Below are 27,124 nucleotides of genomic sequence, written 5' to 3' on the forward strand. Positions count from 1 at the left end.
CTACATGCATTAAAATTTGTCTTTAAAGATATTGTGCTGGTATATAAAATATATCCGTCACATTGATATCGCTTCCATAAATGTATACACAGAAACATCACAGATGCCCACAGACAATGTTTTTAACATTTTTAACATGTTTAAATAGACGAGAGAAGGGGCAATTTTATTAAAATTATATAGCGTATCGTTTAAGAGGCACTGGTCCGTTCCAGAAAGTTAACTTTCGTTTTGTGAACTTGTTCCACATGTATACACTTATTGAGCATGGGGTATATTGAACCTGAGGTGGAGTCAGCAGTGCGCCTTTGTTGACACTGAAATTCATGAACGGCTATATCGATTGATCTCTACAGCTGTTCACTGACCGCTTTTCTCATCAGCTTTGCTTCAAAATAACGCCGGACTATGAGGTAACTTTTTTTTCATATCATTCAACTAGTTGATAAAAGTGATGTGTTAACGGCAAACGTGTGAAGCTGTTCGCACTCTAGTGCCATTTTAAATAAGTTTCATTTCTCTCTTTAAATCAAATAGCAATCGGCGTGAAAATACATGTATGAAACTTACATATCTAAGTTCACTGGGGCGATTGCTCACTCTTGGATAGCATTAAATGCAATACATAACTGCATGATGGTAATGGAAATGTGAACATTTATTGCCAAAGCAAATAAAAATATTTTAAAATATGATTTAGGAAATGGGAAATAAATCTTCATATCACCTGGACATGCATGGTTTGATTGATGATTTCGTATGCATTTGTACAACTTTGACACATGCGCGGATCTAAGGGGAGGGGGTTCAAACTTTATAAATTTACATTGTAAAATTACCCAAGCCAGAGTAACCCACCTCTACCCCTCCAGAAAAAATCATCCCTCAGACCCCCCTTCTTTGGGATTTTGGATTATATTAATGTAATTACATACCACTGCAGTTAAGACTTTGGGAATTCCTACAATTAAAAGAAATATGTTAAATATTAAGTCAATTTTGTCGCATTTTTCAAAGCCCTTAAGTGCAGTCACCCTTTAAGCGACAATCGTTCTCAAAAATGCATGAACACTGTGTGTATTTATTTTAATTATTTTCAGTGCTGTCTGTTCCCCTTAGTTGTTTTCGTGTTGTAATCCTTTCTATCAAAGTGTGATATGTAAATTTGTATTTCTGTCATACATCAATTTTTACCATTCTTTCCCTGCATGACTATGTATATATACTTCTGACAATTTGTATCTATGTTTGTTCTGTGTATATATGTTCCTCTTGTACCAAATTATCTGGTATGTGAAAAAACTGAACTAATGATCTATACTTTAAAAACCGGGCTACTTACAAATAATTTTTCTCTCTCCAGATCTCCAAACTTCAGAATGTTCCTCCTTACAAGGAAACTCAACAAGAATGTGGTTTTCATCATCGGAGGTATTGGAGTTGTGTACGTTGTTTTGAAGTTTTTCGACAATTTCTTGAAAGCTAACGAGGAAGCGCAGTTATCTGTTGACAACATGCGGACAAAACGAATACTTTACTATAACCCACCGTCCTGGTTCAGCGATTTCGATTTCGGCCATTGTAGATATTCGAGCTGTGTTATATCCACGAACATGAGTTATCTCCCGGAAAGTGATGCTGTTATATTTAATCATAACCAACTTCCATCGGTCCCACCAATTAAGACCCCGAACCAGAAATGGATATTCACGTGTTCGGAGAGTCCCTATTACGGAAAGAAAACAAGTTCTGAACCTCAATGGCGCCACAAGTTTGACTGGGTCATGTCGTTCAGGCGTGACTCGGAATTCTTCTTTGGATATGGAGATATTGTTCCGAAAACTCGTTTCATAGAGAAAAATTATGAGAAAATCTTTGAACAGAAAAAGAAACTCGTAGCTTGGATAGCGAGTCATTGTGACACGCAGAGTAAGCGAGAGCAATACGTCCATGAGATGTCGAAGATAGAGAAAGTGGATGTGTTTGGAATTTGTGGAAATCTGAAGTGTGAAAAATACACAGGGTCCGAAAATGACTCCTGTCATGATTTTGTTGGAAAACATTACAAATTCTATTTAGCGTTTGAAAACTCGCTTTGCAGAGACTACACCAGCGAAAAGTTTTATAACGTGTACGCCTTCGATCATCCTATAATCCCCGTAGTTTTGGGATCCTTTACTTTGGAAAACTACTCACATGGAGCCGTTTATATAGACGTCAACAAGTATCGCACACCTCTTCACCTTACTAGGCGTTTGCTTTCATTGGGAAACGATAAAGAGGCTTATATAGATCTTCTGCGAAAGAAGGATAGATTTAGTGCACTGACATCGCCGCAGACCTTTCAGACTGCCATGTGCAAGATGTGCGAGTATTTGAGTCTCGACAAACCAGGACGATCAGATCTGGATATAGCAGACTGGTTCTATGGCCAGGATCATTGTCGTTCTCCTAAACAAATACATAAACCGGTTACCAGAAACAGCATCAACATGAAAGAAGCCCAGAAGTACTTAAACAAAGTGTGACAACTGTAAATACATGTAGCAACTGTGATGATTGCATGTGTGGTACCGAAACAGCATACTCAGTCTTATTTGGATATTGGTTAAATTTAAAAAAATAATTTTAACATACATGTATAGTTGATAAAATAAAGCGATGGAAACCTAACTAAATCTGTTAACCATGTAACCTAACTTTACTTGCATAATGGAGCGTTTCTGATACATTAACTAAGCATTGATCAACTTATGATGAATAGTTTTTTATTTATTGCAAAGATATATTCATCTTGAAGTTCCTTCTGTCAAACTTTTGTTCATTTTTTAATCTTCTGCTTTGACGTGTTAATCATTGCAGAGTGATTTCTTCAAGTCTTTTTGTGTTTGTTTTATTTTTTGTTTCATTTGTTTATGATTATTTACAAGGCTACCAATAACTTATGGAATGGTCTTCACTGCACTTCAATGCATACATTCTAATGATCAATACAACATGCAAGCATAGTTCTTTGTTGATTAAATGATACTTTTTTAAATACCCAGATTGTGAGGGGACTTGGTTGTCTGTGTTCTAAAATGTTGTACCGGTATATTGTCCGATATTTTCGTCAGTCGGTAATTATTCTCCTTAAAGACCCACGTATATTGCAACATGATGACTTGATCACCAACTCAAATCTAATAACACGCGAAGACAAGCTATTAATATGCTTCAGATACACACAGTGTCTGTGAAAAACCAAAGGACATACTTCGCAAGTCTTGTATGTATTGGATTAGTTGTTATTTTGTTTCAGTGTTTCCTTCTTAAGATTGTAATTGTTGGGACACCACGAAGTAAACCAGAAAACCCTATTGTTCACTCAGTCCTGTACTTTAACCCCCCTTCTCATGTTGATCCCCAACAATGGAGATTTTCAACATGTCGTATTCCTCATTGCCGATTTACAACCAAAAGAAGAGAGCTGAACACAAGCAAAGCAGTTATATTCCACCATACCCGGATGCCGGATTACCCTCCTCCCAAACCAAAAGACCAGAAGTGGATCTTCACATCCAAAGAGAGTCCAGTTTACACGCACAACACCAGTTTGTTACATGAATGGAACAAAAAATTTGATTGGATAATGTCCTACCGGAAGGATGGGGACTTCTATGACGGATATGGAGATCTCGTGCAGCGGGAACATTCCATCAATAAAAATTATTCCGACATATTTTCTCATAAAAAATTAGACGTGTCTTGGGCAGTAAGCAATTGCAAATCTCACAGTCAGCGAGAAGTGTATGTGAGAGAATTGATGAAGTACATTCCAGTCACTGTTTTTGGCAAATGTGGAAACAGGTATTGTGGTCCAAAGACGGACGATGAGAATGACCCTTGTCTCCATGTTGTCTCGCATAATTTCAAGTTCTATCTGGCGTTTGAAAATTCCTTGTGTGAAGACTACACGTCTGAAAAATTCTATTTTATTTTCCTCTACGATATGCCCGTTATTCCGGTGGTACGCGGAGCTCTAAATGGTAAGATAAAACTTCCCCGAGGAACATTTATTGACACCAACGACTTTAAGTCGCCACAGCTTCTTGCAAAGTATCTCAAAGAAGTGGGAGACAGTAGTGAAGAGTACATTAAATTACTGAAGAAAAAGGATGAATATGTATCCAGGAGTATGTCTGAAATTTTTCAATCAGCACTTTGTAATTTATGTGAGAGACTTCATTTTGATAATAGTACGTCAGAGGCGTATGACATGAAAGAATGGTACTTTACAGATCAGTGCAAAGAACCAACTGATTTGAGTTTTTAATGAATGTCTGTCAATTTCACATTGTTTGAACCAGAGCTTGATTGAACACTGTACTGTTTCATGAAAGGAAGGCAAATGATACACATTTAAATGAATACCGATATGTGTTTAAAACACCTCGATCTTAAGCAGGTAATGCTTAATTTAAGCAGGTTATGCTTAATTTAGAAACGAAATCAGTAACATCGCTATTTCGCCATGTTTATATCTTCCACTCGTCGCATCAAAAGTTGTCTGTTTTTCACGTGTTTATTCCTTTCAATTTTTTTGGCATACAAGATATTTTATTCTCACTTCCGTGTGCTTCAGGAACAAGTTATAAGCGCGAGTGAACCAAGTGGGCAAAACATGAAAGAAAACCAAAAGGAAAAAAGAGATTTGGAATATCTTAACAGGAGCGTTACTTATACCATTCTTTACTATAACCAACCCGCGGAATGGAAGAGTGGGAACGACGTCGTGAATTTCAAGAAGTGTCCTTACACGGATTGTTCAGTGACGACCGAGAGGTCCCGGATGATGGATTGCGAAGCTGTCATCTTCCAGCATAAATCTCTGCCTGTAGCACCGCCGATAAAAAACCCTAAACAGGTCTGGATATTTACGTCATCGGAAAGTCCATATTACACAAGGCGGCCGGTGCTAATGCCTAAATGGAGACACGTGTTCGATTGGTCCATGTCTTACAGGAGAGATTCAGACGTGTTCCTTGGATATGGTCTAATTATTCCCCGGAAAACTCCCCTGGTACGAGATTATGATTTAGTGTTTTCTGAGAAAAAGGGAGAAGTGGCTTGGATCGTAAGTAACTGTAGAACACAAAGTAAGAGAGAAAAGTATGTGGAAGAGTTAAAGAAACATATCAAGGTGGATATATTTGGGAAATGCGGTGAAGCTTGTGAGCCATACAGATTTCCTGGAAACGACTCCTGTCATAAGAGGATATCACGTGACTATAAGTTCTATCTTTCGTTTGAAAACTCGTTGTGTGTTGACTACACTTCAGAGAAATTGTATTACATTTATGAGTTGGATTTTCCTATCTTACCTGTTGTTAGAGGGGCCCTCACGGGTAAAACTTATATTCCTAACGGGACTTACATCGATACTCTTGATTTCAAGACACCAAAAGACTTGGCCAAAATCCTCAAGGAAATCGGAAATAATAAATCAAAATATGCTAAGATGCTGAGAGCGAAAGATGCATATACTTCCGAACCATACTCACGAACCTATGAGGACGCCCTATGCAATCTGTGTCAACTGTTGCATCGCGGTAATCCTAACCGCCCGCCCTTGAATGTCTCGCAGTGGTTCCTTGTCGACTCTTGTCGTGAACCGTTTGACTTGGGTTAAAGAAATATTCTGGTGGTCACGGCAGATTTTAGTGAACTTGATCATGAATTGAATATTGAATGTTAACCTACGACATTTCTTTATTGAAAGATGTATGATGATGGTTGGAGAAGATGGTGGTCATTTTTATTTCTTTCCTTTTATTGACATATGACTTACTATGAATAGTTTTGCTTTTGTTAAAGAGACTTAGACACGATTTTAAATCAAAATTAGTTTATTTTGTATTAGTTATGTATAAAGTAGTTCACTTGCTCATTTTAAAAAACTGACCAAAATTTGAATGTTAGAAGTCAAGTAATAAGAAAGATACAGAAATAAGAATTCATTTTTATGTAAACAAAGCTCGAGTCTTAGTTTGTTTACAAATAATGTAAATTGTCTTGAATTACTATTTTTTTTACAAAATGCAAGACATGGCAAACAGGGTAAACTAATTCAATATGTTCATAAATGATCTTATCATCGGAAAAAAGCAACATTTGATTGAAACTTATACAATAAAACACTTATATAAACAATAACAAGGATCGAGCTTTGTTTACAAAACAAAGAATTTTAAACTCTTTATCTTGGCTATGATTTAGTATTTGACTTAATTTCAAATTTTGACAAAGCATTAAAAATATACATATTAACTATTCTATACATGAAATTAAAATGGAAAATACATTTTAAAATTTGAGCTAAAATCGTGTATAAGTCCCTTTAAATTGAGTTTCAAATTTTACGAGATTAAAGTTGCATGCATCTATATGCATGCAGACCAAAATATGTGAAAAGAGAAACGTTTAATTTCAAAATTAATGACCCCCCCCCCCCACACACACACACACTATTTGAATGTTACATGCAAAGCTAAGAAAAGAAATGATGAACGTGTACTCGACTTAGCTGTATAGACTACAGCCAGGACTGAAAACTTAATTGAGACAGAAAATAGTACATACATGTAAACCGCACTTAAAATGGCTGTTTACATGATTTACACACAAGGAATTTTGCTCGTCTCGATAACAGTCCCAATAACCAATTTGAAAAAAATCCAAGCCTCACTAAAAGAAGAACGTAGTCATACTAGCCAGGCAAATCTGTAACTCGTTTAATATCTGAAACTTAACAATTGCAAACCGGTAACAGAAATTTGTTTAATATCTGAATTTTAACAATTGCATACCGGCAACAGAAAGTTTATTGTCTAAATGTTTAACAATTGTATACCGGTAACAGATATATATAAACGCTTGTTACAATCTTTTATTTGTACATAAATAATTCGAAGGCAAATATTTGAACAGTTTCTGTTTAACGTAAATTTTCTTACCCATTGAATCAATAGACAAATCTACTTGAAAAGGATCACATCTTGAAAATGGTATTCAAATGGGCAATGTCTGATTTTGAACACTACTCACTTCCATTTGCCTTTGGGACATGTGGACAAATGACCTTTCGTAGAATTCAAATCTAATGACGATTTGGTGTTGTTGAGAAACAGAAACTTTATCACTGCTAGCTGTTGTACATGTTACAAGCACACGAATACAGAAGTTATATAAAAGTACAACAACGACGCCACTATTAATAAAAAAATTCAAGGGAGGTATTGGAAATGGATAGGCCATATTCTCTGAGGGGACAACAGACTCCTCTGACTCTTGGAGGAAAACGAAAGAGAACCTGAAGGCATACAGAGAGAGAGAGAGAGAGAGAGAGAGAGAGAGAGAGAGAGAGAGTTTGGGTGGCACAGTTGGAGGGAGGTGCAGGATGTTGCCAGCGACCATCGTAAGTGCCGCTTTTTGTTGCACGGCCTCATGCGTCTCCTGGGACACGGGGAGGATAAGTGTGTTACAAGTATTTATAGAAACAACCCACTTCACCCCCCCCCCCAAAAAAAAGAATTAAAAAATCAAAGAGGTAAGTATTTTAATATCATTAGAAAATAGGGTGATCCTACAGTCAGTTGTAATCTGAGAAATTCTTTCGGAATTTTGACCATGCATTGATTTTTGCATCAGTGTTTTGTCGAGGACCTAAAGTTTGTAATGTAAACAAACGTTTGTGTAGAAAATCAGTTCAAATAACGTTACGACCGCCATGTTGCGCTATAAATTTTGACGCTTGCCTTTTAAAGAAATTTGTAAGGAAGCCACGTGACGCGTTTCATCCAATGACGTCGCGACATTCTAGGCCGAGGCAAAACAAACTTGAATATTAAGATAGCTATAAAGGTCATATTTTGATTTAAAAAGAAAAAAAAGAAAAAGGGCTTATTATCTCGATATTAAATCTTGGTACCCGGAAAATATCTACAAACATAAATTTGTTTTTCTTTCTTTGTTTTTGTTTGTTTGTTTCTGTGGGTTTTTTTGTGTGTATCTTTGGCAAAATCTAAAACAAAGACTGACTCAGTTAAAAACGATTGTTACATGTTGTTTGGTCTAGTGAATGGATTTATTCTTATTCTTATGCTTATTGTCAACACGGGTTTAAGACTGCTATATATAATTATTCATGCATACATTCATGCATGTATTTGACAACACTTTATTATATACATGTCCAGTAGGCATTACAACTTTCTTTCACCAATGATACGGTGTTGCTCCTCAACGTTGAAATGACATTAAAATGGTTGTACGTATGTACATGTACGAGTATATGACACTCTGGAAGGGTCGAGGACGAGACTTTCCTCGTCGGAGGGGATAATGTGATGGTAGTCAGGTCAATGGCATTTCTAATAGCCCTGGCTAGTAACCCTTTAGCTCGATCGGTAAAGCTGGATGTGCCAGATGGTTCAAACCCCAGCACTGACAGGCGATACAATAATTTGATGCATATTTGTCTCTGTTACATATCCATGATAGCACATACGTGAATGAAGTTGCTTGTACTTTTTATAATTAATCATATTTATCTCTAAAATATCAAAGATTTGATAAATCAATATAATAGTCAAATACTATGAAATTCTTTGAAATATGTATATCCATCTATTTATGGCAAGCCAAATTCACAGAAATGAGATATTCATAGTTTCACAGCCGATAAACTAGGTTTAACGGTTGTAATTTATAGTTTACGGACAGAAAACTATAGTTAACGCCGTAAATCTATATTTCACATCTGTAAACCATAGTTAACGCGATCATCTGTGTTTCAGAAGTGTAAAACTATAATCAACACTGAAAACAACCATTTGCGATTGCAAAACATAATTTATCTGATAGATATAGTTTCACGATTGTGAAACTATGATTAACAACTCTAAATTATAGTTAACGAATAAAAATTATAGTTTACAGGTGTGAATCTATATTAATCAGCAAAATCGTTAACGGTATTTGCAGACAGATAAACATTGATTATCATTCGTTAACTATAGTTTACAACCATTAGATGTAAACTATAGTTAACGAATCGTTAACTATAGTTTGCGGTTAGTAAACTATAGTTACCAGTGGATAAACCTAATTTATTAAATGTGAAACCATGTTTAGATCATTTTTGTGAATTTGGCGTGCCATATCTATTTCATGTTCATTTTTTAAATGAACTTAACCAATATTTTACCATTCTTTGACATATCTATAAAACAATTATTATTTTTGTTGTTACTTATTGTTCATGAATATTTAATAGAATGACGTAAGGCGGTCTAGCGGATCCTCTCTACCGCTTACCCCCTGGTTCTAGGTAGTAAAATTAATATCACATCGGGATTGGGATTCGATAAACTCAGACCAATCTGTGTACTGTACTGTCATTAGTCCTACCATATCAACAAACAACTTGTCAACAATACAATTGAACAAAATGGATTAATACAGCCCAAAACTCTGAGAGAATCCCGATTTGATAATGTGGCATTACTGGTGGGCACATTTCAGTTATCACCTTGTGAGATGGTTTCCAAGGGACAACAGGAAGAAGATGTAAATATTACACTAATCTGCTATAAGCTGTTGGATGATTGTTTTGATGAAATGTGGTTAGCGTTGCTCAAGAGTTACATGATACAGTGTTATATAATCTGATGCAAAAATATGGAAGAAAATTTAGAAATAAAAAAGATACATGCTCGTTCATTTACGAAAATAGCATTCAGAACTCTGAGAAACTTTTTTGACTATCCTTATAGCATGAAATTTACATATTAAAATGTATTTCTTAATTCATGTTTATAAATTATATAGGGGTGGCGAATCAGCAATCTATTTTTACCATGTAAAACAGTTCTTCAACAATATGCTATACAAGTATAGTGTAGCATAGAAGAGCGGTTACAAGTCTTATTTTATTTAAAACGGGGGAATCGGGTAATAGCATTTTGAATTTGCGGCTCTTTTTCAGAAACATAGTGCTGGCCATTTTCACCATTGGACTTCTGGTGCCCCAGTTTATCGTCTTGGCTCACAAACACTCCACTAGATGGTGTCCTGCACATCTGTTTGAACTGCTCATTGTTTCGATCGTATTCACTTTCATCTGTCTAGGTACAATCTTTTACTTATAATTACAGATCCATGTAATTGTGTAAACTCTCAAACTTCAAGCATAGAAGAATCAGAATCTGCTTTTATGCAATAAAATACTTGTAAGTTTTGATTGTTTAAATGCGATATATACAACAGACATTTATTTTGTTTTTTTGTTAGGATTTTGTTTCCTGTTCATGATTATGAATCCTGTTCCAAGACCTGTCAAGGTAGCATTTCACATTTTTGGTATCGTTTGCTTTGTGGAGACACTAGTTCACATTGGATATGCCACCAGCAATGCTGCAAAAGAAGACTGTGTAAGTGATTTATGATAAAATTATCCAATGTCTCCAGATGAGCTAGGGTTAAAATGTATATTTTTTTCTCCATCCTTAATTTCAGTTAATATTTACAAAATCATATTTGATATATAAACTTAACTAAACAATGTACATAGTTTTGGATAAATGCTTTGCTACAGTACTTTGTTATTACATTGCATTACTCAATTAATACTTAAAATAATTGTGCAAAATGCTTAGAAATGTCACAATTTCAGTCTTTTATGAGTACCTGTCCAAGTCATAAGTTTCCCTCTTATGCTTTTTAAAAAAATAAATATTGTAACCTTATTGATTCTCATTTATCTAGAAATCGTCCACTGTTGCACTTTATTACATTTCCTACGCATTCACATGGATTGGAGCTGCTAGTCTCGGTAAGTTAGGTTTTCATTCCATAATAGATTGCATGTAGTTTATCTGGATTACTTCCTGCATAACTTTTTAGATTTTTTTCCCAAGATTTTGGTTCTACATGGGATAAGAATTTTAGTGCATTCATAAAAAATAGAGCACATATAAACCTTGATGGGATGGACATCACAAGTTTCAAACTTTCATTCTATTGTAAACTTCTTGTATTATGCAAATGCTTAATTCCAAACCTGCTTTTTTGTATCAAATAGTGAAAATATAAAATCACAAACGTGGAACTTTTATCCTTATTTGTTGAAGTTCTCAACTCTCAGAAATTAAAATCTGTGAAGGTTGCTTCTCATGATGGACATTATTTCCTTTGGTTTGATTAGGAATCTACAGTATTACTTTGACATTTCTTGATGTTTGATATAAACTCTGTTATAATGTTATTTACCACACATCTGATTTGTTTGTTTCAGTTTTCATTTTCCTGATGGTCCCTTTCTGGGTGATCAATGCCATGAAGCGGGGTAGTGTACTGGACATGCGGACCAGAGAGGGGGTGTGTTATGAACCAGTCAAGTGCTGCTCCTGTATGTGGCACATTTAGACGTCTGGGAAGTGAACAAGAAAATACCAGTCCTATCTTGTAAACTCATCTATTTTATACTAAACTGAACATTTATTACGAATTTCTCAATTATTCCCTTCTGTGCATCTAGTAGTATATATATGCGTAATTAAATGACACATACTCAGTACATTGGAATATTCAACTTTAAATTAAAGATGCATATAAAGCTGTGATTAACTGGTATATCTGCCCATTTTTGTATTCACAGAGTTTTTATTTATGCTACATGTATGTTAATTCCGTCCAGTTTTGTTTTCACTGTGATAAATCCTGTCCAATTTATATTCTCCTTTCCTTGATCCAGCCGGTCTGGCATTGAAGTAAATCTTGCATAAAAATTTACAATTTTATAGAGAATAATATTATTTTATATAATTTCAAATATTGATACATAGTAGATATAATCACAAATATTTTATGTACATTAATTAAAACATGATTAATTCTCCTTACATAAGCTGTCATGTTTTATACTATAATAAATAGTTTTAAATAACTGAAAAAATGAAAATGTGTTCTAATTCTTCAAAAAGAAATATTCTTTAACCAAATAAATTTTGATGCTGATTGAAAAGTGAACTAAAACAAGGTGTTTCACATCCAAATTTTTAACAGATTTAAACAAAAATGTAATCAAATTAAGTTTATTATTTAGATTCTAATCATCCATATCATTTTCAAAGAGGTTTAATGATTATTAAGGGGGAATGTGCGCTTAGTAAGCGCACATTCCCCCATAATAATCAATTACCGAGCTGAAAAAATACTGGTAGGTATACCTGCTGCAGAATTTTTGAAAGCTTGATATTGAATTGAAAATGATATATTTCAAATCAAACTAAAACTAGACAACATTGAGATAGTGACAATCTCAAAAGGCCCCGCTAAAATAATGGACAATAATATGAAAAGAATTTCTGAAAATTTTGCTTTGACTTTGACCAATAACTTCGAAATTTTCCAGCTGGCATTGAACTTCTACCTGGTAATTCAATCTCATTACTCCTTACATGTGGGCACTTTTGTTCAATCTGAGTAAGATTAAGCAAATGGGAATAAATCTGTGGTCTAAAATTGATTACAGAGATGCACTATAGCCTTCACATGGACCTGGATTAAGGCCACTTCACGCTATTAACCAAAAATTTCTGTTTAAGTAAAGTATTAGCCAAATAGGGCTAAGAGGAGAGTAGCTATATAAGATTTTTTGTGTGATCTGATATTACCTTGACACTTGACCTACAAACATTATTCAAAGTCACTGCATACCCATTGAGGCACCATGTTGATGGAAGTATGAGCCAGATTGGAGTAAAGGGCGAAAAGATAAGCTCCGGACAAGGATTTTCTATAGAAATCTGCTATGACCTTCATATTTGACTTTGAAAATTGGTTCAAGGTCACTGCACACTTTTTACTCAATAGCTCTGTTTATGTGAAGTATGAACCAAATAGGGTAAAGTGGAAAGTATATATGATCTGAGAAAATGATTTTTGTGTGGTCCGACATAACATTGACCATTGATCTGCAAACTATATTCAAGATCACTGGCTCACTGCACACCCTTTGACCATAGACACCCTGTGACTGTGAGTGAAGTATGAGCCAATTGGACCATGGGGAAGGGAGACACATGTATGCCCCCGACAAGGAATTTATATACAATTCTGCTATAACCTTAACCTTAGACCTAGAAACATGGTTCAAGGTCACTGCACACCTTTTCCCCAAAGGCACTCTGGGGCCGAAGTATGAGCGAGATTGGGCCAAGGGCAGAGAAGAGATGATCCGGACAATGAACTCTGGCAGACAGACTGATTAGGATGAGTGTCGCAGAGTGGGGCCCTAATAACCCCCCCCCCCCATCCCCTCCCCCAGAAAAGAAAATTATCCCTCAGACTCCCCACCCCTCCTGGATTCGTGAATGCAAATGCACATCTAAGTTATAAGTTGAACAGGCACATATTTCTCACTGTATTTTAACAGATAGGTAAAGTGTTTAAAAATACCAGTCATCCATTTTCAATATACCGTAAAGTACGACTTATAATTGGCACACACACAGGTAAGAAAAAATCCTTTTTTCCAAAATTTCACATCTGAAACTCATGTCAGATGCGTTATATTCCATAAGTTTTCTTAGATTTAGCACTTTGTGCTAAACATCTTTTTGTATATAATGCATTGACTTGTATATATTTGATGTTAATTTCTCCTTGCTTGGAATTAATCTGTAAAATTGATTTTACTGCAAGCAACATGGCAATGTACTTTTATGTCCCCATGGGCGAGACCTGTACAGTGAAATAAATAAACAGTTTATAATAGGTCTACGGCTTGTAGAGGGGTGGAAGGAACAGTGGCAAAGAAGTAAAAACATCCCAGACAATGCCTTTGTTTTCAGCTTTAAACAAAACAAGTAAAGAACATGTATACAGGTGTTGGCTTATTGCCTGAATTACTATATTTCTCAATAATCAATTGATAGCGTAAAATATTGAAAATTGTAATGTTCTGTTAAGGAGGCTGGGGGGGTCAAAATATAATATAAAACCATTGAAAATTTTATATGCGATTTCTGAAGCTATCAACTACTATCTGGTAAAGAAAAATTTCATATATTTTAATACAAAATTTGATCGTTTTCCATTATCTTTATATCTAAAGGAGATCAATATTGTCCAAAATGGCAGCCACCCCCCAGCCCCCTTAATGTGCAACTTGCACAAATGTGCAATATTTCCCTTTCCCTGAACAATTTGAAACTACATTGCAAGCAAATGGTAACCAAAACAGAAAACTGAAACTGAGCATGCCCTGTTGTAGCTGAATACTTTAAATCATGTAGACAGCAATAAAGTGGTGACATTGGCACAACAAACAACCCATATAAACACTTGTTGAATGCACTTGCTGTTTTATTTATGCAAATATTGATGTCACATGTCATTTGTTTCATTTCATGCTAGTTCAAATATACAAAAAAGGTACAATTAAAAATTACATAGCAAAAAAGTTGTAATCAAGATGTTTAAATAATTCATTTAATTTATTAAAAAGGGAAACACCCTCAGTCCACTCTTGGAGAGAAAGAGAGCTTTCACCGCCTAAACATCTCAATATAAAGTACAAAATGTGAAAAAAATTTGTTCAGACTTTAATAGTAGCACTAAAACCTTTGTCTCACAAAAAATTGTAACAAGTAAGGTTTTGCATAGATCTTGTATAAAAAATTGTAAGCTTTCATACAAACAATTTACTTTTACCGAGGTTTTCTTTTTTTTCTCTTTTTCATTTTTTTTTTTCAAGTGTTTGTCTATTGTCCGTCATTTGTCAGGAAAAATCTTCACTTCAACTGGTAGTAGGACCACAACTTTTTCAATAGCATGTGCTGGTACAATCTAAAGCTCTTATCAAGAAAGAAAAGGACTACATAAATGCATTAATAACTGGTTGGTAATACACAAAAGTTGGCTGTTGTTAAAACAAACCAGGTGTTGACACGCGTTACGACTATTCCTGTTGCTCGTTTCTGTCCTCATTGCCTTCCTGTGTTGGTTCAGGAGATTCACCACTCTCATTTTCTCTGCCTCTCTCTCCATCCTCCTAAAACAGAAAACAAAAATAAAACTTGACCTTTGACTTCTCCAATATTTATACTTCCATGGGTAAATGTAACCATGCTGGAAGTTTCAACAAAGGATTATGTGCGGTATTATGCATTTTTTGCCCCCAAAATCAAAGTTTTATAAAGAGCTTTAAAAATAAGGACAAAGATAGTTAAAATCATATTGAAAATAAGGGTGTAAAAGGTTATCACCACAGTGACGTCATTATGTAGAAATGATATCATGAAGATTGCCTTATTTTGATAAATTGATGTTTGGTAGCAAAATATGGGTCTTTTCAAACAATGATTTTTTGACTGGGAAACATCAAGCGCAGGCTTGCTCAAGTACCATTTTTTAAATATAATGTGTAAAAACTATCTGAAGAAAAACATGTTAAAATCGTACTTGAGCAGACCTGTGCTCTATACTTCCGAATGCAAAATATAAAGCAAAAATGAGAGTATTTTTCAGTTGTTTGCGAATTTGCGGGAAATAAGTCATTTAGGTGACGTCATAGATAAACAGCAAACGAGGAATGATGACTAAAATCAAGATTAAAATGATAGGCATATTCTGTACAATGAATTATGAAGATTTGATTTTTATACGATACTATTTAAAAATTGGTTGAAATCGGGGGCAGATATTTGACTATACCGCACATAGTCCTTTTCCTTCACCAACTTTAACCTCAATATCTCAATTCCTATAATATCTCACATTTTCACCAACACAATTACTTAAGAGAAAGCAAGGTTTGGTCGCTGAACTGAAAACTAATCCAGGCATGTGTGACTAGAGCAGCTTACCCTCCTTCTGAAGTATCCTCTGCCACGTCCGCGACCTCTGCCCCTCCCTCGGCCTCGCCCACGCCCCCCACGGTATCCATATTGTGGGGGACCTTCATAGCCTTCACCCTGAAACACAACAACACTCTATATTGGCATCATACATGTCACTATTTATTTGACTCTTGCATATTAACCCTACCGCTTTGCGTGGAAGTCTACAGAAATTCTATCTCTTTTCTTTTTAAACATGTTTGTTTTTGTGATAGATAGTCATTTTAGGAGCCATTGTGGTCCAAAAATCTTAATATGTTTGAAACTTGAATCAGGGGCATACAAGCACTTTTTAAAGCTGGGTGATTGATTAGTTTTAAAGCATATATAATAAATTAATAAATGAATGAAAGCCCATAGAAAAAATATTATTTTTATATTTGAATCTTTTTCATAAGTCTTTTTTGACTCTTAAAATATGGGTTGGTTTACTGAATGGTACCCACATGTTGATTTTCATGATACCATATCTTTTTATCATTATCCAAGTGATTAAAGGCCACCTGAGAACCCTCCTTGGGTATGAAATGAGAGCTTTGAACTTTGTCGCCTTAACTACAGTACTTACTTTAAAAGTTTGCCTTGGCACATATTTAAAAGTTTTACAATGTTATGATGAAAATTAAAAGAGTTGTGACCATTTATAACATCAGTTAATCATATTGCAGAGTAATTGTGGAAAAATATGCAAAGTTTTTCATCTCTTCACCGTAAACAGGCACCGGGGCCATAAAAGTTAGACAAGCTCTAAAACAATATGTTTCCACACAATAATTCATACTCTGCAATGAATTGCACAGGGTGATAACAAATAAGTTATTCCCTACCTGGGCATAATATCTTCGGTAGCCTCTCCTCCAGTATGGCCTACGGAACTGAGGTTGACGTCCTGGTCCGTCCATGATGGCATTCTGGTAGCGAGGAGGTCTTCGAGGCCCACCCTGGTAGAAGCCCCTGTAGAAGCCTCTTCCTCCGCCTCCCCTGTAGTATGGGCGACGAGGAGGGGGTCTCTTTCCTTCATCTGTTTCCTCTTCTTCATCGATTTCTTCTCCCTTTGAAAAAAAAAAAATGGTTTGTTAAAATCTTGTTTTAACAAAACATAGTCAATTTGAAGTTTTGAAGTTAAATAAACATCATAGTTGTTTATTCATAGCCATTTCAACATTTTTTTTCAATAATCATTATATTATGAGATCCAATATTCAATCAATGTTGCGAGATGGATTATAGTTTATTTTGCATTCAAGAACCTTCCGAAGATCATCATTCACTTCAATCTTCCTAATGTTGTATAAAATATTTTGAATGCTTGGTAGTAGTTTCTGGCAGTGAAAAATATATGCTGTATAAACCTTATAAAGCTGTTGATTGCAACTGAAATACTTGTTCAAACAAGTCTCACCTCGCTTCTTGGACGGCCTGGTCCACCCCCACGCCTCCTGGGGAAGTACCGACGGTAGCGCCTGCGGTCAGCGGCGTACTTACTGCCTTGGACATGGGCCCCTTCAGGTCCGGTGACATTGGCTGCTTCATTTCCCTAATATTTCAAATTGAGAAGTTACTAGCAGCTCAAACTCATTTTAAAACACAGCTTCTTTTTGAAATTTACTTTTAGTATTAACCGACCTTTTCCCCCTCAACTACATCAAATTCTACGGCTTCTCCATCCCCAACACTTCTCAAGTACTTCTTAGGATTGTTCTTGATGATGGCAGTCTGGAAAAAAAAAAACAATCAACATAATTAAAGACAGTAATAAGCAGCGAGGTAAGCTCTTTAATGACCTTTCATGACCTTTTGGTTTACTGATTGCACACAAAGCATCTGACTTCCACATAAAAGCTAATTTCACTCCCATAACCATTTTTAAATTTGGTTTTTGCATTTCAGATCTAATCACTTTTTAAATTTTTAATACAAGAATATCCATGAATCATACCTGATGGACAAAGACATCTTCCTTTGTGTCATCTCTACAATTGAGAGGGTAGAAATCTGCATTCAAAATTTTGTGTATGAACATGTTAAAGCAATTATCAAAAACATTTTCCTGTTTAAAAGACTATGACACTGAAGAACTGTATATCAGAACAATTTAAAAGCTGAACTACAGTACTACTTTTAAACAGAAAGTTCTCTGATGTATATGTCTACATGTGAGGGCATTTGTATTCAATGGCAAGTCTGATATGTAGAACTGCAATGTGCATGTGGTATAGATAATTAATTCTCTGCAAAAGTTTGGTAAAAGGAGGTTCAAAACTCAAAGGTTGAAAAATCTGAGAAAGATCGCTCAAAACATAGTTTATATTTTTGTACACATTGCTGGTGCAATTTCATCAGAGAGGTATGAAAAACTTGATTAAGTGATGTGTAAATGCTGCACAGAAGCAGCACAAAAAATTCTCCTGATATTATTTTGAAGCCACACTCCTGGCTATTGTAACTTATGAGAAACAAGTGTGCCTTAGCCCGTGTAAATTTTAGCTAAAGTTAAATAATTATTTTCAAAAAATAAATTCTTTGTTCCCAAATATTGAAAGGTTGTTATGTGTGAAAGGTGTACAGGATTCATCATTGTGAACATTATTATTGTGTAGTGGAAAAAACTTGGACAACTATCGGGGCATGCACAACCTTTGTCACTGAGGCATGCCTGCAAGTCTTTGCTTGCACCGGACGCACGTGTTGCAAACTGATCTTTTGATTTGATCAAAATGAGAAGAGCATACCTGTTTATGAAGCCATATCCGCTTTTAACGTTAAACCACTTCACCGTCCCCGTTATTTTGTTTGCTAAAAATCAATTTAAATTCAATTAACAATTTCGCTATATGAAAAGGAAGTCGGGCGCACCACGTGTAGTGCGTTCGTTGTTCCAGGAAAAAAGAGGCGTTTATCATTTTAAAAAATCCCAGCTACTCGGGTACTAATAAATACATTTAACGATATATTTATGCAAATAATATAAAGTACTGGAATATCTTAGAATAATATCATTATAAGCAAAGTTCGCTTATTAGTGGTACACGAGGTGACCTGAAAAATAGGACGAAAGCGTCGTTTCCGAAAAAAATATTTAAAAAATATATTTCAGCCTTAATATTGAAAAAGAGCACTACCTATGACCTTCTTTTCAACCTCGGCCTCTTTCTCCGGTTGGTTTTCGGAGTCGGACATGGCCTCTGATGGTAAAAAGATGTTATTTATCGTCCGGTGGTATATGGACTTCCACTCTATCCCTTTGTTCGCTCTCTGCAAAGATGGCCGCCCCCAAGGCGAACCATAATGCCGCATTCGAGCTTTTTGATTGGCTGAATTTCATTTTCTCGTAATTTCATTGGTCATTACATATAAGTCAAGGATCGCTCTAGATCGAGTTTACCTCAACGTTGACCTCCATACCGACACCCCCCTTCCCAGCCTCCGCCGTGACATAACAGAGTTTATTTCTATTAAAAAGTAAAAAAATACTTTAGTAAGAAATATATATAAAATATCAATGCAGGCACGCACACACTAAGGAAAACAATCGATCCTATCAGTTGAACACAAAATTAAATTTACAACCTATACAGTATAATTTTTTTCTGATAACTATACTATGCTGTTTCAAGATTTTTTAACGACGGTTAACAACTTGATAAATGTACGGTTTCACGATTTATGAAACTATGATTCCCAAGTTATCTTAAAACTTCTTTTTTTTTTTTTAGCTATGGCACGCCATATTCACAAAAAATGAACTTAATTGACGTAGTTTCACAGTTCGGATATCAAACTAGGTTTATCGACTGATAACTATATATACGATTTACGAACCTCAAAATACAGTTAACGATTCGTAAATTAGTTAACACTTTTGAAACATACTGTAGATGATGGCGTTAATTAACTATGGATAAAAGATATGTATTCATTGAAGGTATTACAACACGTGTTTCGATCAAACACGTGTTTACCTGGTGTTTGTTATGAAGACTAACCAATTTGATTAATTATTATATTCATAGAAAACCTGTTCTACAGGTATTCTCGTAAGGTACGCACGATTTGGTAAAGAATTGAGTTTTAAGTCATTCGAAGGCCTTCTCTCAGTGCAATCAGACGTTTCTTAGCATTTACCTATGGCTAATTCAGACCACGAGGACGATATATTAATGGAAGAATTAAGATACTGCACAGAGGCCTCCAGAACAGAATACGGCTAACGCATTCGCTTTGACCGACGCAGTTAAGCTGCTTTCTACGACTATTTCTACACAGTTTCAACAATTAACGGAGAAGTTACAAGAAGATAACAAATTCTCAGCACAGCAACTTTTTAAGAAACTCAAAGAAAATATAGCTGGAAAACTGAAGTACGAAGGGAATAAGGATGGCAGACGGATGCCCTGCAGGGTGGAAAACAGTACAGGAATACCAAAGCAATGATATCGCTGACAACTCGGACGACGAGAAAAAGATCAGGAGCGCCGAGAACAGAGCTCTCAGGAACAGTAAACAGAAAAAGTCACGCTTCCAACCGTACTTAAAACCCATACCCTCTGCTGCTGCCGGTTCTGCTGCTCAGTTGTCTGCCCTTGCTCTACAACAGACCAACACTCTGCAGACCAATGCTGGTGCCTCGAACTCGTTCAACCAGCCCTTTCGATCAGGTAGTAGACGTACCCCACACCCAGCGATGTCTGCTACAGGTGCTTCCAGACTGGGCATTGGAAGACCAGATGTCCACTCAACATCTCCGCAAGTTCAAATTCCAAGTGATCTTGATGATAAGTATTTATTATCTGTAGATATGTTCGAACGAATAACAGATAATGAGATAATGAATGAGCATTGCAAGTTATTATCTATCATAGAATCAAATCAATTATGCACAGGTGTAAAAAATAGTTTACAAAATCATTATGAATTTTGGAGAAAGATAGGCGCATTTGAAGATATCTTGAAATTGATCAAAACTGGCTATAACATTCCTTTTGCAGTTAACCCACCGAGGATTTATTTGAAAAATAATAAGTCAGCTTTACAGAACTTTTCTTTTGTTATAGAAAGCATTGGAGACTTAGTAAAATCGGGTTGCGTCATACAAGTTCCTTTCAGACCATTTGTTGTAAGTCCATTGAGCGTCACAGAAAACAGAGAAAAGAAGCGTTTGATTTTAGATTTGAGTATGTTAAATGGTTTTCTGAAAAAAGAAAAGATAAAGTTTGAGGATCACAAACTGGCTTTACAATATTTTGAGAAAAAAATTTTCTGTATATTAAATTTGATCTTAAATCTGGTTATCACCATATAGATATTTGTAAGGAATGTCAAACATTCCTTGGTTTTGAGTGGAAAGGGGAATACTATTGCTTTACAGTACTTCCATTTGGTTTGTCTACAGCCACTTATATATTTACTAAGTGTTTAAGAGCTATGGTCAAGTATTGGAGATTTAACAATATAAAAATTGTTCTGCATTTAGATGACGGGCTAGCTATGGCAGAATCATTTGAGGAATGTCAGAGAATTTCCAGTTTTATCAAATCATCACTAGAGGATGCTGGATTATTAATTAATCAAGAAAAATCTATTTTCAGTCCAGTTCAAGATATTGAATGGTTAGGGATCAGATGGAATTTAGTAAGATTTAGCATTTCCATTCCAGAAAGAAGAATTCAAGACGTTGAGTCTACTAATGTTAAGTTTCTTTCAGATTTACCAAAAGTTTCAGCTAGGGCGCTGGCCAGAGTTGCTGGGAAAATAATTTCATTGCAACCTGTCTTTGGTAATATTTGTAGACTAATGACAAGATACTGCCATATAGAAATAGTTTTCAGAGTGTCATGGGATAATACACTGAATTTCAAATTTGCTATCAAATCAATAAACGAATTAAAGTTCTGATTAATACATGTTCAAAAATACAATAACAAAAAAACTAACAATAACGGAAAGAGAAAATGCAATAGTTTATTCAGATGCTAGCGCTGTAGGCGCTGGGGCATTTACTGTGGGTGTGGATGAAAAGTGTTCTCATCAAATGTGGAATGAAAATGAAATGAGCAAAAGTTCGACAAGGCGAGAAATGAAAGCCATAGAATTGGCTTTGATATCATTTAACGAATTGTTATTTAACAAATGCGTCAAATGGTTTACAGATAACCAGAGCTGGGTGAATATTTTGCAGTCGGGCAGCATGAAAGCAGATTTACAAGAAATAGCATTTAATATATTCTTATTTTGCAGGGAGCACAACATTTCAGTCGACATTCAGTGGATCCCCAGAGACAAAAATCAGAAAGCTGATTATTTAAGCAAACTTGTTGATTATGAAGACTGGGGGGTGTCTCAAGATTTTTTCAGTTTCAGTGATTCTTTATATGGTCCACATTCCGTTGACAGATTTGCTAATTCAAAAAACAAAAAGTTGCCTAGATTTAATTCGTTGTTTTGGAATCCGGCTACGGAAGCTGTAAATTCATTTACTCAAGACTGGAGAACAGAAAACAATTGGTTAGTTCCGCCGATTTCTTTAGTGACAAAAACCATTAAATATCTCATTAATAGCAAAGCGGTGGGAACCTTGATAGTACCAAAATGGAGATCTGCTTCTTTTCGGCATTACATTTATAAAGATAAATATTATCACAGATATCTTAGAGTTCAGTGACGCATCAGGAATTTACGAGCAAGGTCAGAACAAATCCACGGTTTTTGGTTCTAACCGATTTGTATCTCCAGTATTGGCTTTAAGACTTGATGCAAGGTTTTTGTGATATAATGATACATATATCATAGGACATGTGTATATATACAGCAGGACCTAGTACTCTGAGAATGTACTGCAGACGTTGATGTAAATATATAGTTTGAGGCCCTGGTACATATTTGTACTGCAGATGTTTGATATATTCTAATTTTAGGCCCTGGTACATATTTGTATTGCAGATGTTTGATATATTCTAATTTAAGGCCCTGGTACATATTTGTACTGCAGATATTTGATATATTATAATTTAAGGTCCTGGTACATAATTGTACTGCAGATGTTTGTTTTATTTTATTTAAGATTCAGGTACATAATTGTATTGCAGTTGTTTAGTTAATGTGCATTAATTAGAATTACCTTGATATTCAAGATATTTTGATTGAACAATTTCTTTTCATCGGATATCTGTCTTGTACATTTTGCAGAATTATTTTCGGTCGGCAGGTGGACGTCTTTATTTGACAGCGCTCAGGATCCATCTCTTTTGAAGCTTGCAGAGACCTTACCGAATTACTGCCTAAAATCAAAAGCCGAAAATACAGTAAAGAAATATAGGTACGCATTCATAAACTTTTCTAAGTGGTGTAAAACATTTAAACCAACTATCGATCATTTACCAGCCTCCGATGTACATGTCGCATTATATTTAGCTTATCTCGCAAACACTTTTGATTCCTCTTCGAATATAGAAGAAGCTACTCATGCAATCGCATGGGCTCATGACATGGCTGGATTCCCTAATCCTTGTGAATCCACCTTTGTTAAGTTTATGATAGAAGGTTGTATCAGAGAACATAGTTACGAAAGCCCATTGAGCTCATTTTCGTAGGTAAAAAAAATATTTTTTTCGGCGAAACTTTCGCGAATAAACGCGTAACTTTCGCGATTAAACGCGAAACTTTCGCGATATAACGCGTTACTTTCGCGAATGAACGCGAAACTTTCGCGAATAAACGCGAAACTTTCGCGAATAAACGCGAAACTTTCGCGATTTAACGCAAAACTTAAATATAAATATTGTTATTTCATAGAAGAACCCCCTATGAAGAATAATTACTGAAAACAAATATATCAACTTAAATAAAACAAAATAATATTATATAAAGATGTAAATGAATTAGATTTAACCTTATACAAATTAACATAAATTCAAACGTAGGAAATCTTTAAAATCTTAGTACTGATTTTCAGAGGACATAATGCATCGCGCTTCTCACATTCTTATGGGCGCTGTATTATTGAAAATGAGGCAGCAACATATTTAATTATAACAATTTCAATTCGAATTAAACGTTTTATTAAGTATCATTTTAGAATTTAAAGGATATCATTGTTTAAAACGTTATAATATATGTTATATCGCTGCGACATAACTTAACGTCTAGTTTAATATCAGAAAGATAAGTCAAGCTGTGAATTGAAATTTTCAAGCTTTTGTTCAAATCTAGATGACGTAAATTCGTCCTCCAAATTTATCACATATGTCATTTGAAAATTAATACTAAGATTTTAAAGGTTTCCGACAGTTGAATTTATATCAGTTTTATAAGAAAAAGATCATCAATGAATGCCTGTTCGAACACAGGGTCGGCGAACAACTGAAAATCGTAATACGATGCCCAAACTTATTATCTACTTTGGACATATAACATATAAAAATGTTATAAAGTTTAATCAGATTTATCAATATCTATATGCAAAAAAGATAATTTTGTCTTCATAAATCAACCTAACACGGATATCATAATAATAATGAATAATAAGTATTTTATGATATAAAACTTAAAATGTGTTTGTTTTCAATCGTTTTTCTTCATAAAGGTTCTGTATGAAATGACTAACGCGTTAAATCGCGAAAGTTTCGCGTTTATTCGCGAAACTAACGCGTTATATCGCGAAAGTTTCGCGTTTATTCGCGAAAGTTTCGCGTTTATTTGCGAAAAAAATATTTTTTTTACCTACGAAAATGAGCTCAATGGGCTTTCGTACATAGTCACCCTGTCGTTAAGAAAGAACCGATTTCATCAGATATATTGTCTGCTGTTGTTGAAAAGTTTGGGAAGAGTGATGCAACATTATATTACCTTCGAACCTGTTGTATTTTTTTTTTAAGTTATGCAGTTTTTTTGCGTTTTTCCGAAATTGTAAACATGAGAAGGTCACAGTTTTTAGCGACTCTCCTCTAACATTGTTTATTGCAAAAAGCAAAACAGATGTTTACAAACAAGGTTCTTCTCTATGTATATCCAGAACGAATTCTTCTTCTTGTCCTGTATCTATGCTTCTCCGATATTTACTTTTATCAGACATTGATGAAAAGTCGGAAGACTTTATTTTTAGGCAAGTTACATTTTGCAAGAAAAATAAGTCATACAAGCTTAGAAATAATAAACAACATTTGTCATATACAAGAGTACGAGAATTAGTGTTGTCTACATTGGACAGTCTAGGCTTAGATTCAAAGAAATATGGTGTTCATAGTTTGAGGTCGGGTGGGGCAACTGCTGCAGCCGCAGCAGGTGTCAGCGATCGTCTTTTTAAAAAACACGGGCGTTGGAAATCTGAAAATGCCAAAGATGGTTATGTGCACAAGTTAAACTGTCTGTTACCAAACAACTGGGGTTATAATTCAAATGTCTTTTCTTTCTTTATCGTCGAACTGCACATCTGAGAGCGCTTCTGCATCTATATACGTGTTGTTATTTATTTTATAAATTATTTATGTTCGTTTGAGTGTTAACGAATAAGAACATAAATGTATTTATTGAAGGTATTACAACACGTGTTTCGATCGAACACGTATTTACCTGGAGTTTGTTATGAAGACTAACCAATTTGATTGGTTATTATATTTATAGAAAACCTGTAGCCCTTTTCACAAAAAATCTTACGATTAATTTTTATCGTAAGTGAAAACTTAAGTTTTTGTTCATTTTCACGAAAAATCTTACGAGATTCTTAACTATAAATCTTACGCAACTCGTAAGATTTTTTGTGAAAAGGGCTACAGTTCTACAGGTATTCTCGTAAGGTACGCACGATTTGGTAAAGACTTGAGTTTTAAGTCATTCGAAGGCTCTCTCTCAGTGCAATCAGACGTTTCCCCACCCACCCGCCCTCAAAAATAGTCATAAATGTTTAGTTTTAGGAAAAATATATATATTTTGCTAATATGTGTTGTTTTGTTTTTGTAGATAAAAAGAACACAAGAAAATTGATTTATGTGATTTGTATACATGTAATTATTAAACTGCACTTCTGAGAGCGCTTCTGCATCTATATACGTGTTGTTATTTATTCTATAAATCATTTATGCTCGTTTGAGCGTTATCGAATAAGAACATAAGAGAAATAAAGTTAATTGCGTAAACAATCTATAGTTTAACAGTTGATAAACTAGCTAGGTTTATCGACTGTTAACAATTGTTTACGAACCATAAGTTATCTATAATTGTTAGCTATAGTTTACGAACTGTAAACAATAGTTATTATATTTCAGATCTGTAAAGCATAATCCATTATTCAGAAGTACACTATAATTAACTCTAAAAACAACTATTCGCAATTGCCAAACATAGTGTATCTAATAAATATAGTTTCACGATAGCTCAATTCAATTCTTTATTCACGCAAGACCAGTTAAACTATGAAAACAACTCTTAACTATAGTTATCGTTGAATGCGCGTAAATATTATGCGCGTACGATTCGCCGTAGAACTCACGTCAGCAGTAAAGTTTTCTTTAAAATTGAAACATTCAGTATAATTAAATAAATAGTGCCTGTTTGGAAGGGTAGCAGTTGAAATTGACACTTCCGAGAAAACCATGATTGTCTACCGATGCTTTGCTTTCCCAAACAGGCACTGTTTATATATTAGTTTATAATTCGATGCTTGTCTTATATTTATCTTTTTGCTCTTAATACTTCAATATTTTATAGTTCTTTTTCAACTGGATAAAAATAATCAAAGTACTGAAAGTACTGAAAAACATTGATGTTGTTGAGGATATTTGCGAAAATCTTAAATGCGATATAAACATTATTAAAGTCAAAGTCCATGTCCCCAATTGTAAAGAAAAAAAAATCTATCAGCATCGTTAATATATTACTAAGGATATGAGTAGTAGAGTCAGATATCTGCACTTCACTTTTTCTACAAGCCCTGGCTTACATTTATTTGCCGCCTGAAATTGGCCCTTAGCTTGATCGGCAGTATGCCAGGTTTGTAGAATGCAAAAATGCAGTGACAGCTGAAGTGATATTTTTCACTGCTTCATAAGCATAGACATATGAAAGGCGCGAGACTAACGTCGTGCGATAGGATTGATTCTTTTCTTTCCAAGGCCTATTATGACGCAAAACGCAGGGTATATCTCAACGCTTGTAAAAATCCTTGATGGTTCATGAGATTATAAAGG

General features: G+C 34.9%; 6 protein-coding genes and 1 non-coding gene across 8 annotated transcripts; 6 read left to right on the top strand and 1 right to left on the bottom strand.

The window, feature by feature from the left end:
- LOC105318044 (glycoprotein 3-alpha-L-fucosyltransferase A) lies at positions 1-2,826 on the top strand. Its single transcript, XM_011414910.4, has 2 exons — positions 1-413; positions 1,364-2,826. The coding sequence occupies exons 1-2, from the start codon at positions 409-411 to the stop codon at positions 2,526-2,528; spliced, it is 1,170 nt and encodes a 389-aa protein (XP_011413212.3). The 5' UTR covers positions 1-408; the 3' UTR covers positions 2,529-2,826.
- Positions 2,827-3,508: 682 nt separating this feature from the next.
- On the top strand, positions 3,509-4,315 carry LOC105318043 (glycoprotein 3-alpha-L-fucosyltransferase A-like). The gene has a single exon (XM_066077891.1). The coding sequence runs from the start codon at positions 3,509-3,511 to the stop codon at positions 4,313-4,315; it is 807 nt and encodes a 268-aa protein (XP_065933963.1).
- On the top strand, positions 4,311-5,883 carry LOC105318042 (alpha-(1,3)-fucosyltransferase fut-1). The gene has a single exon (XM_011414908.4). The coding sequence runs from the start codon at positions 4,514-4,516 to the stop codon at positions 5,669-5,671; it is 1,158 nt and encodes a 385-aa protein (XP_011413210.4). The 5' UTR covers positions 4,311-4,513; the 3' UTR covers positions 5,672-5,883.
- Positions 5,884-9,423: 3,540 nt separating this feature from the next.
- LOC105318041 (uncharacterized) lies at positions 9,424-11,997 on the top strand. Its single transcript, XM_011414907.4, has 5 exons — positions 9,424-9,609; positions 10,028-10,170; positions 10,333-10,472; positions 10,807-10,873; positions 11,336-11,997. Exons 1-5 carry the CDS (start codon positions 9,536-9,538, stop codon positions 11,464-11,466), a joined length of 555 nt encoding a protein of 184 aa, XP_011413209.1. The 5' UTR covers positions 9,424-9,535; the 3' UTR covers positions 11,467-11,997.
- A 2,391-nt stretch (positions 11,998-14,388) lies between these two features.
- On the bottom strand, positions 14,389-19,256 carry LOC105318040 (Y-box factor homolog). Its single transcript, XM_011414905.4, has 8 exons — positions 19,067-19,256; positions 18,677-18,740; positions 17,884-17,917; positions 17,571-17,660; positions 17,347-17,481; positions 16,772-16,996; positions 15,912-16,019; positions 14,389-15,097 (listed from the first exon to the last, which is right to left on the bottom strand). The coding sequence occupies exons 1-8, from the start codon at positions 19,239-19,241 to the stop codon at positions 15,005-15,007; spliced, it is 924 nt and encodes a 307-aa protein (XP_011413207.3). The 5' UTR covers positions 19,242-19,256; the 3' UTR covers positions 14,389-15,004.
- Positions 19,257-20,025: 769 nt separating this feature from the next.
- On the top strand, positions 20,026-25,983 carry LOC117693070 (uncharacterized). 2 transcript variants are annotated; one of them, XM_066080146.1, is made up of 3 exons: positions 20,026-20,719; positions 23,121-23,259; positions 25,899-25,983. In XM_066080146.1, exons 1-3 carry the CDS (start codon positions 20,323-20,325, stop codon positions 25,900-25,902), a joined length of 540 nt encoding a protein of 179 aa, XP_065936218.1. In that variant the 5' UTR covers positions 20,026-20,322; the 3' UTR covers positions 25,903-25,983. The 2 variants fall into 2 exon arrangements, 1 of the variants encoding a protein (XP_065936218.1); XR_010712338.1 differs by having other exon boundaries at positions 20,026-23,259.
- LOC117685189 (uncharacterized) lies at positions 23,429-25,525 on the top strand. Its single transcript, XR_010711476.1, has 2 exons — positions 23,429-23,529; positions 24,698-25,525. It is a non-coding gene; the product is annotated as an uncharacterized protein (transcript).
- Positions 25,984-27,124: the final 1,141 nt, after the last annotated feature.

This window comes from Magallana gigas, chromosome 3 (genome assembly GCF_963853765.1).
Source record: "Magallana gigas chromosome 3, xbMagGiga1.1, whole genome shotgun sequence".
Lineage (NCBI taxonomy): Eukaryota > Metazoa > Mollusca > Bivalvia > Ostreida > Ostreidae > Magallana > Magallana gigas.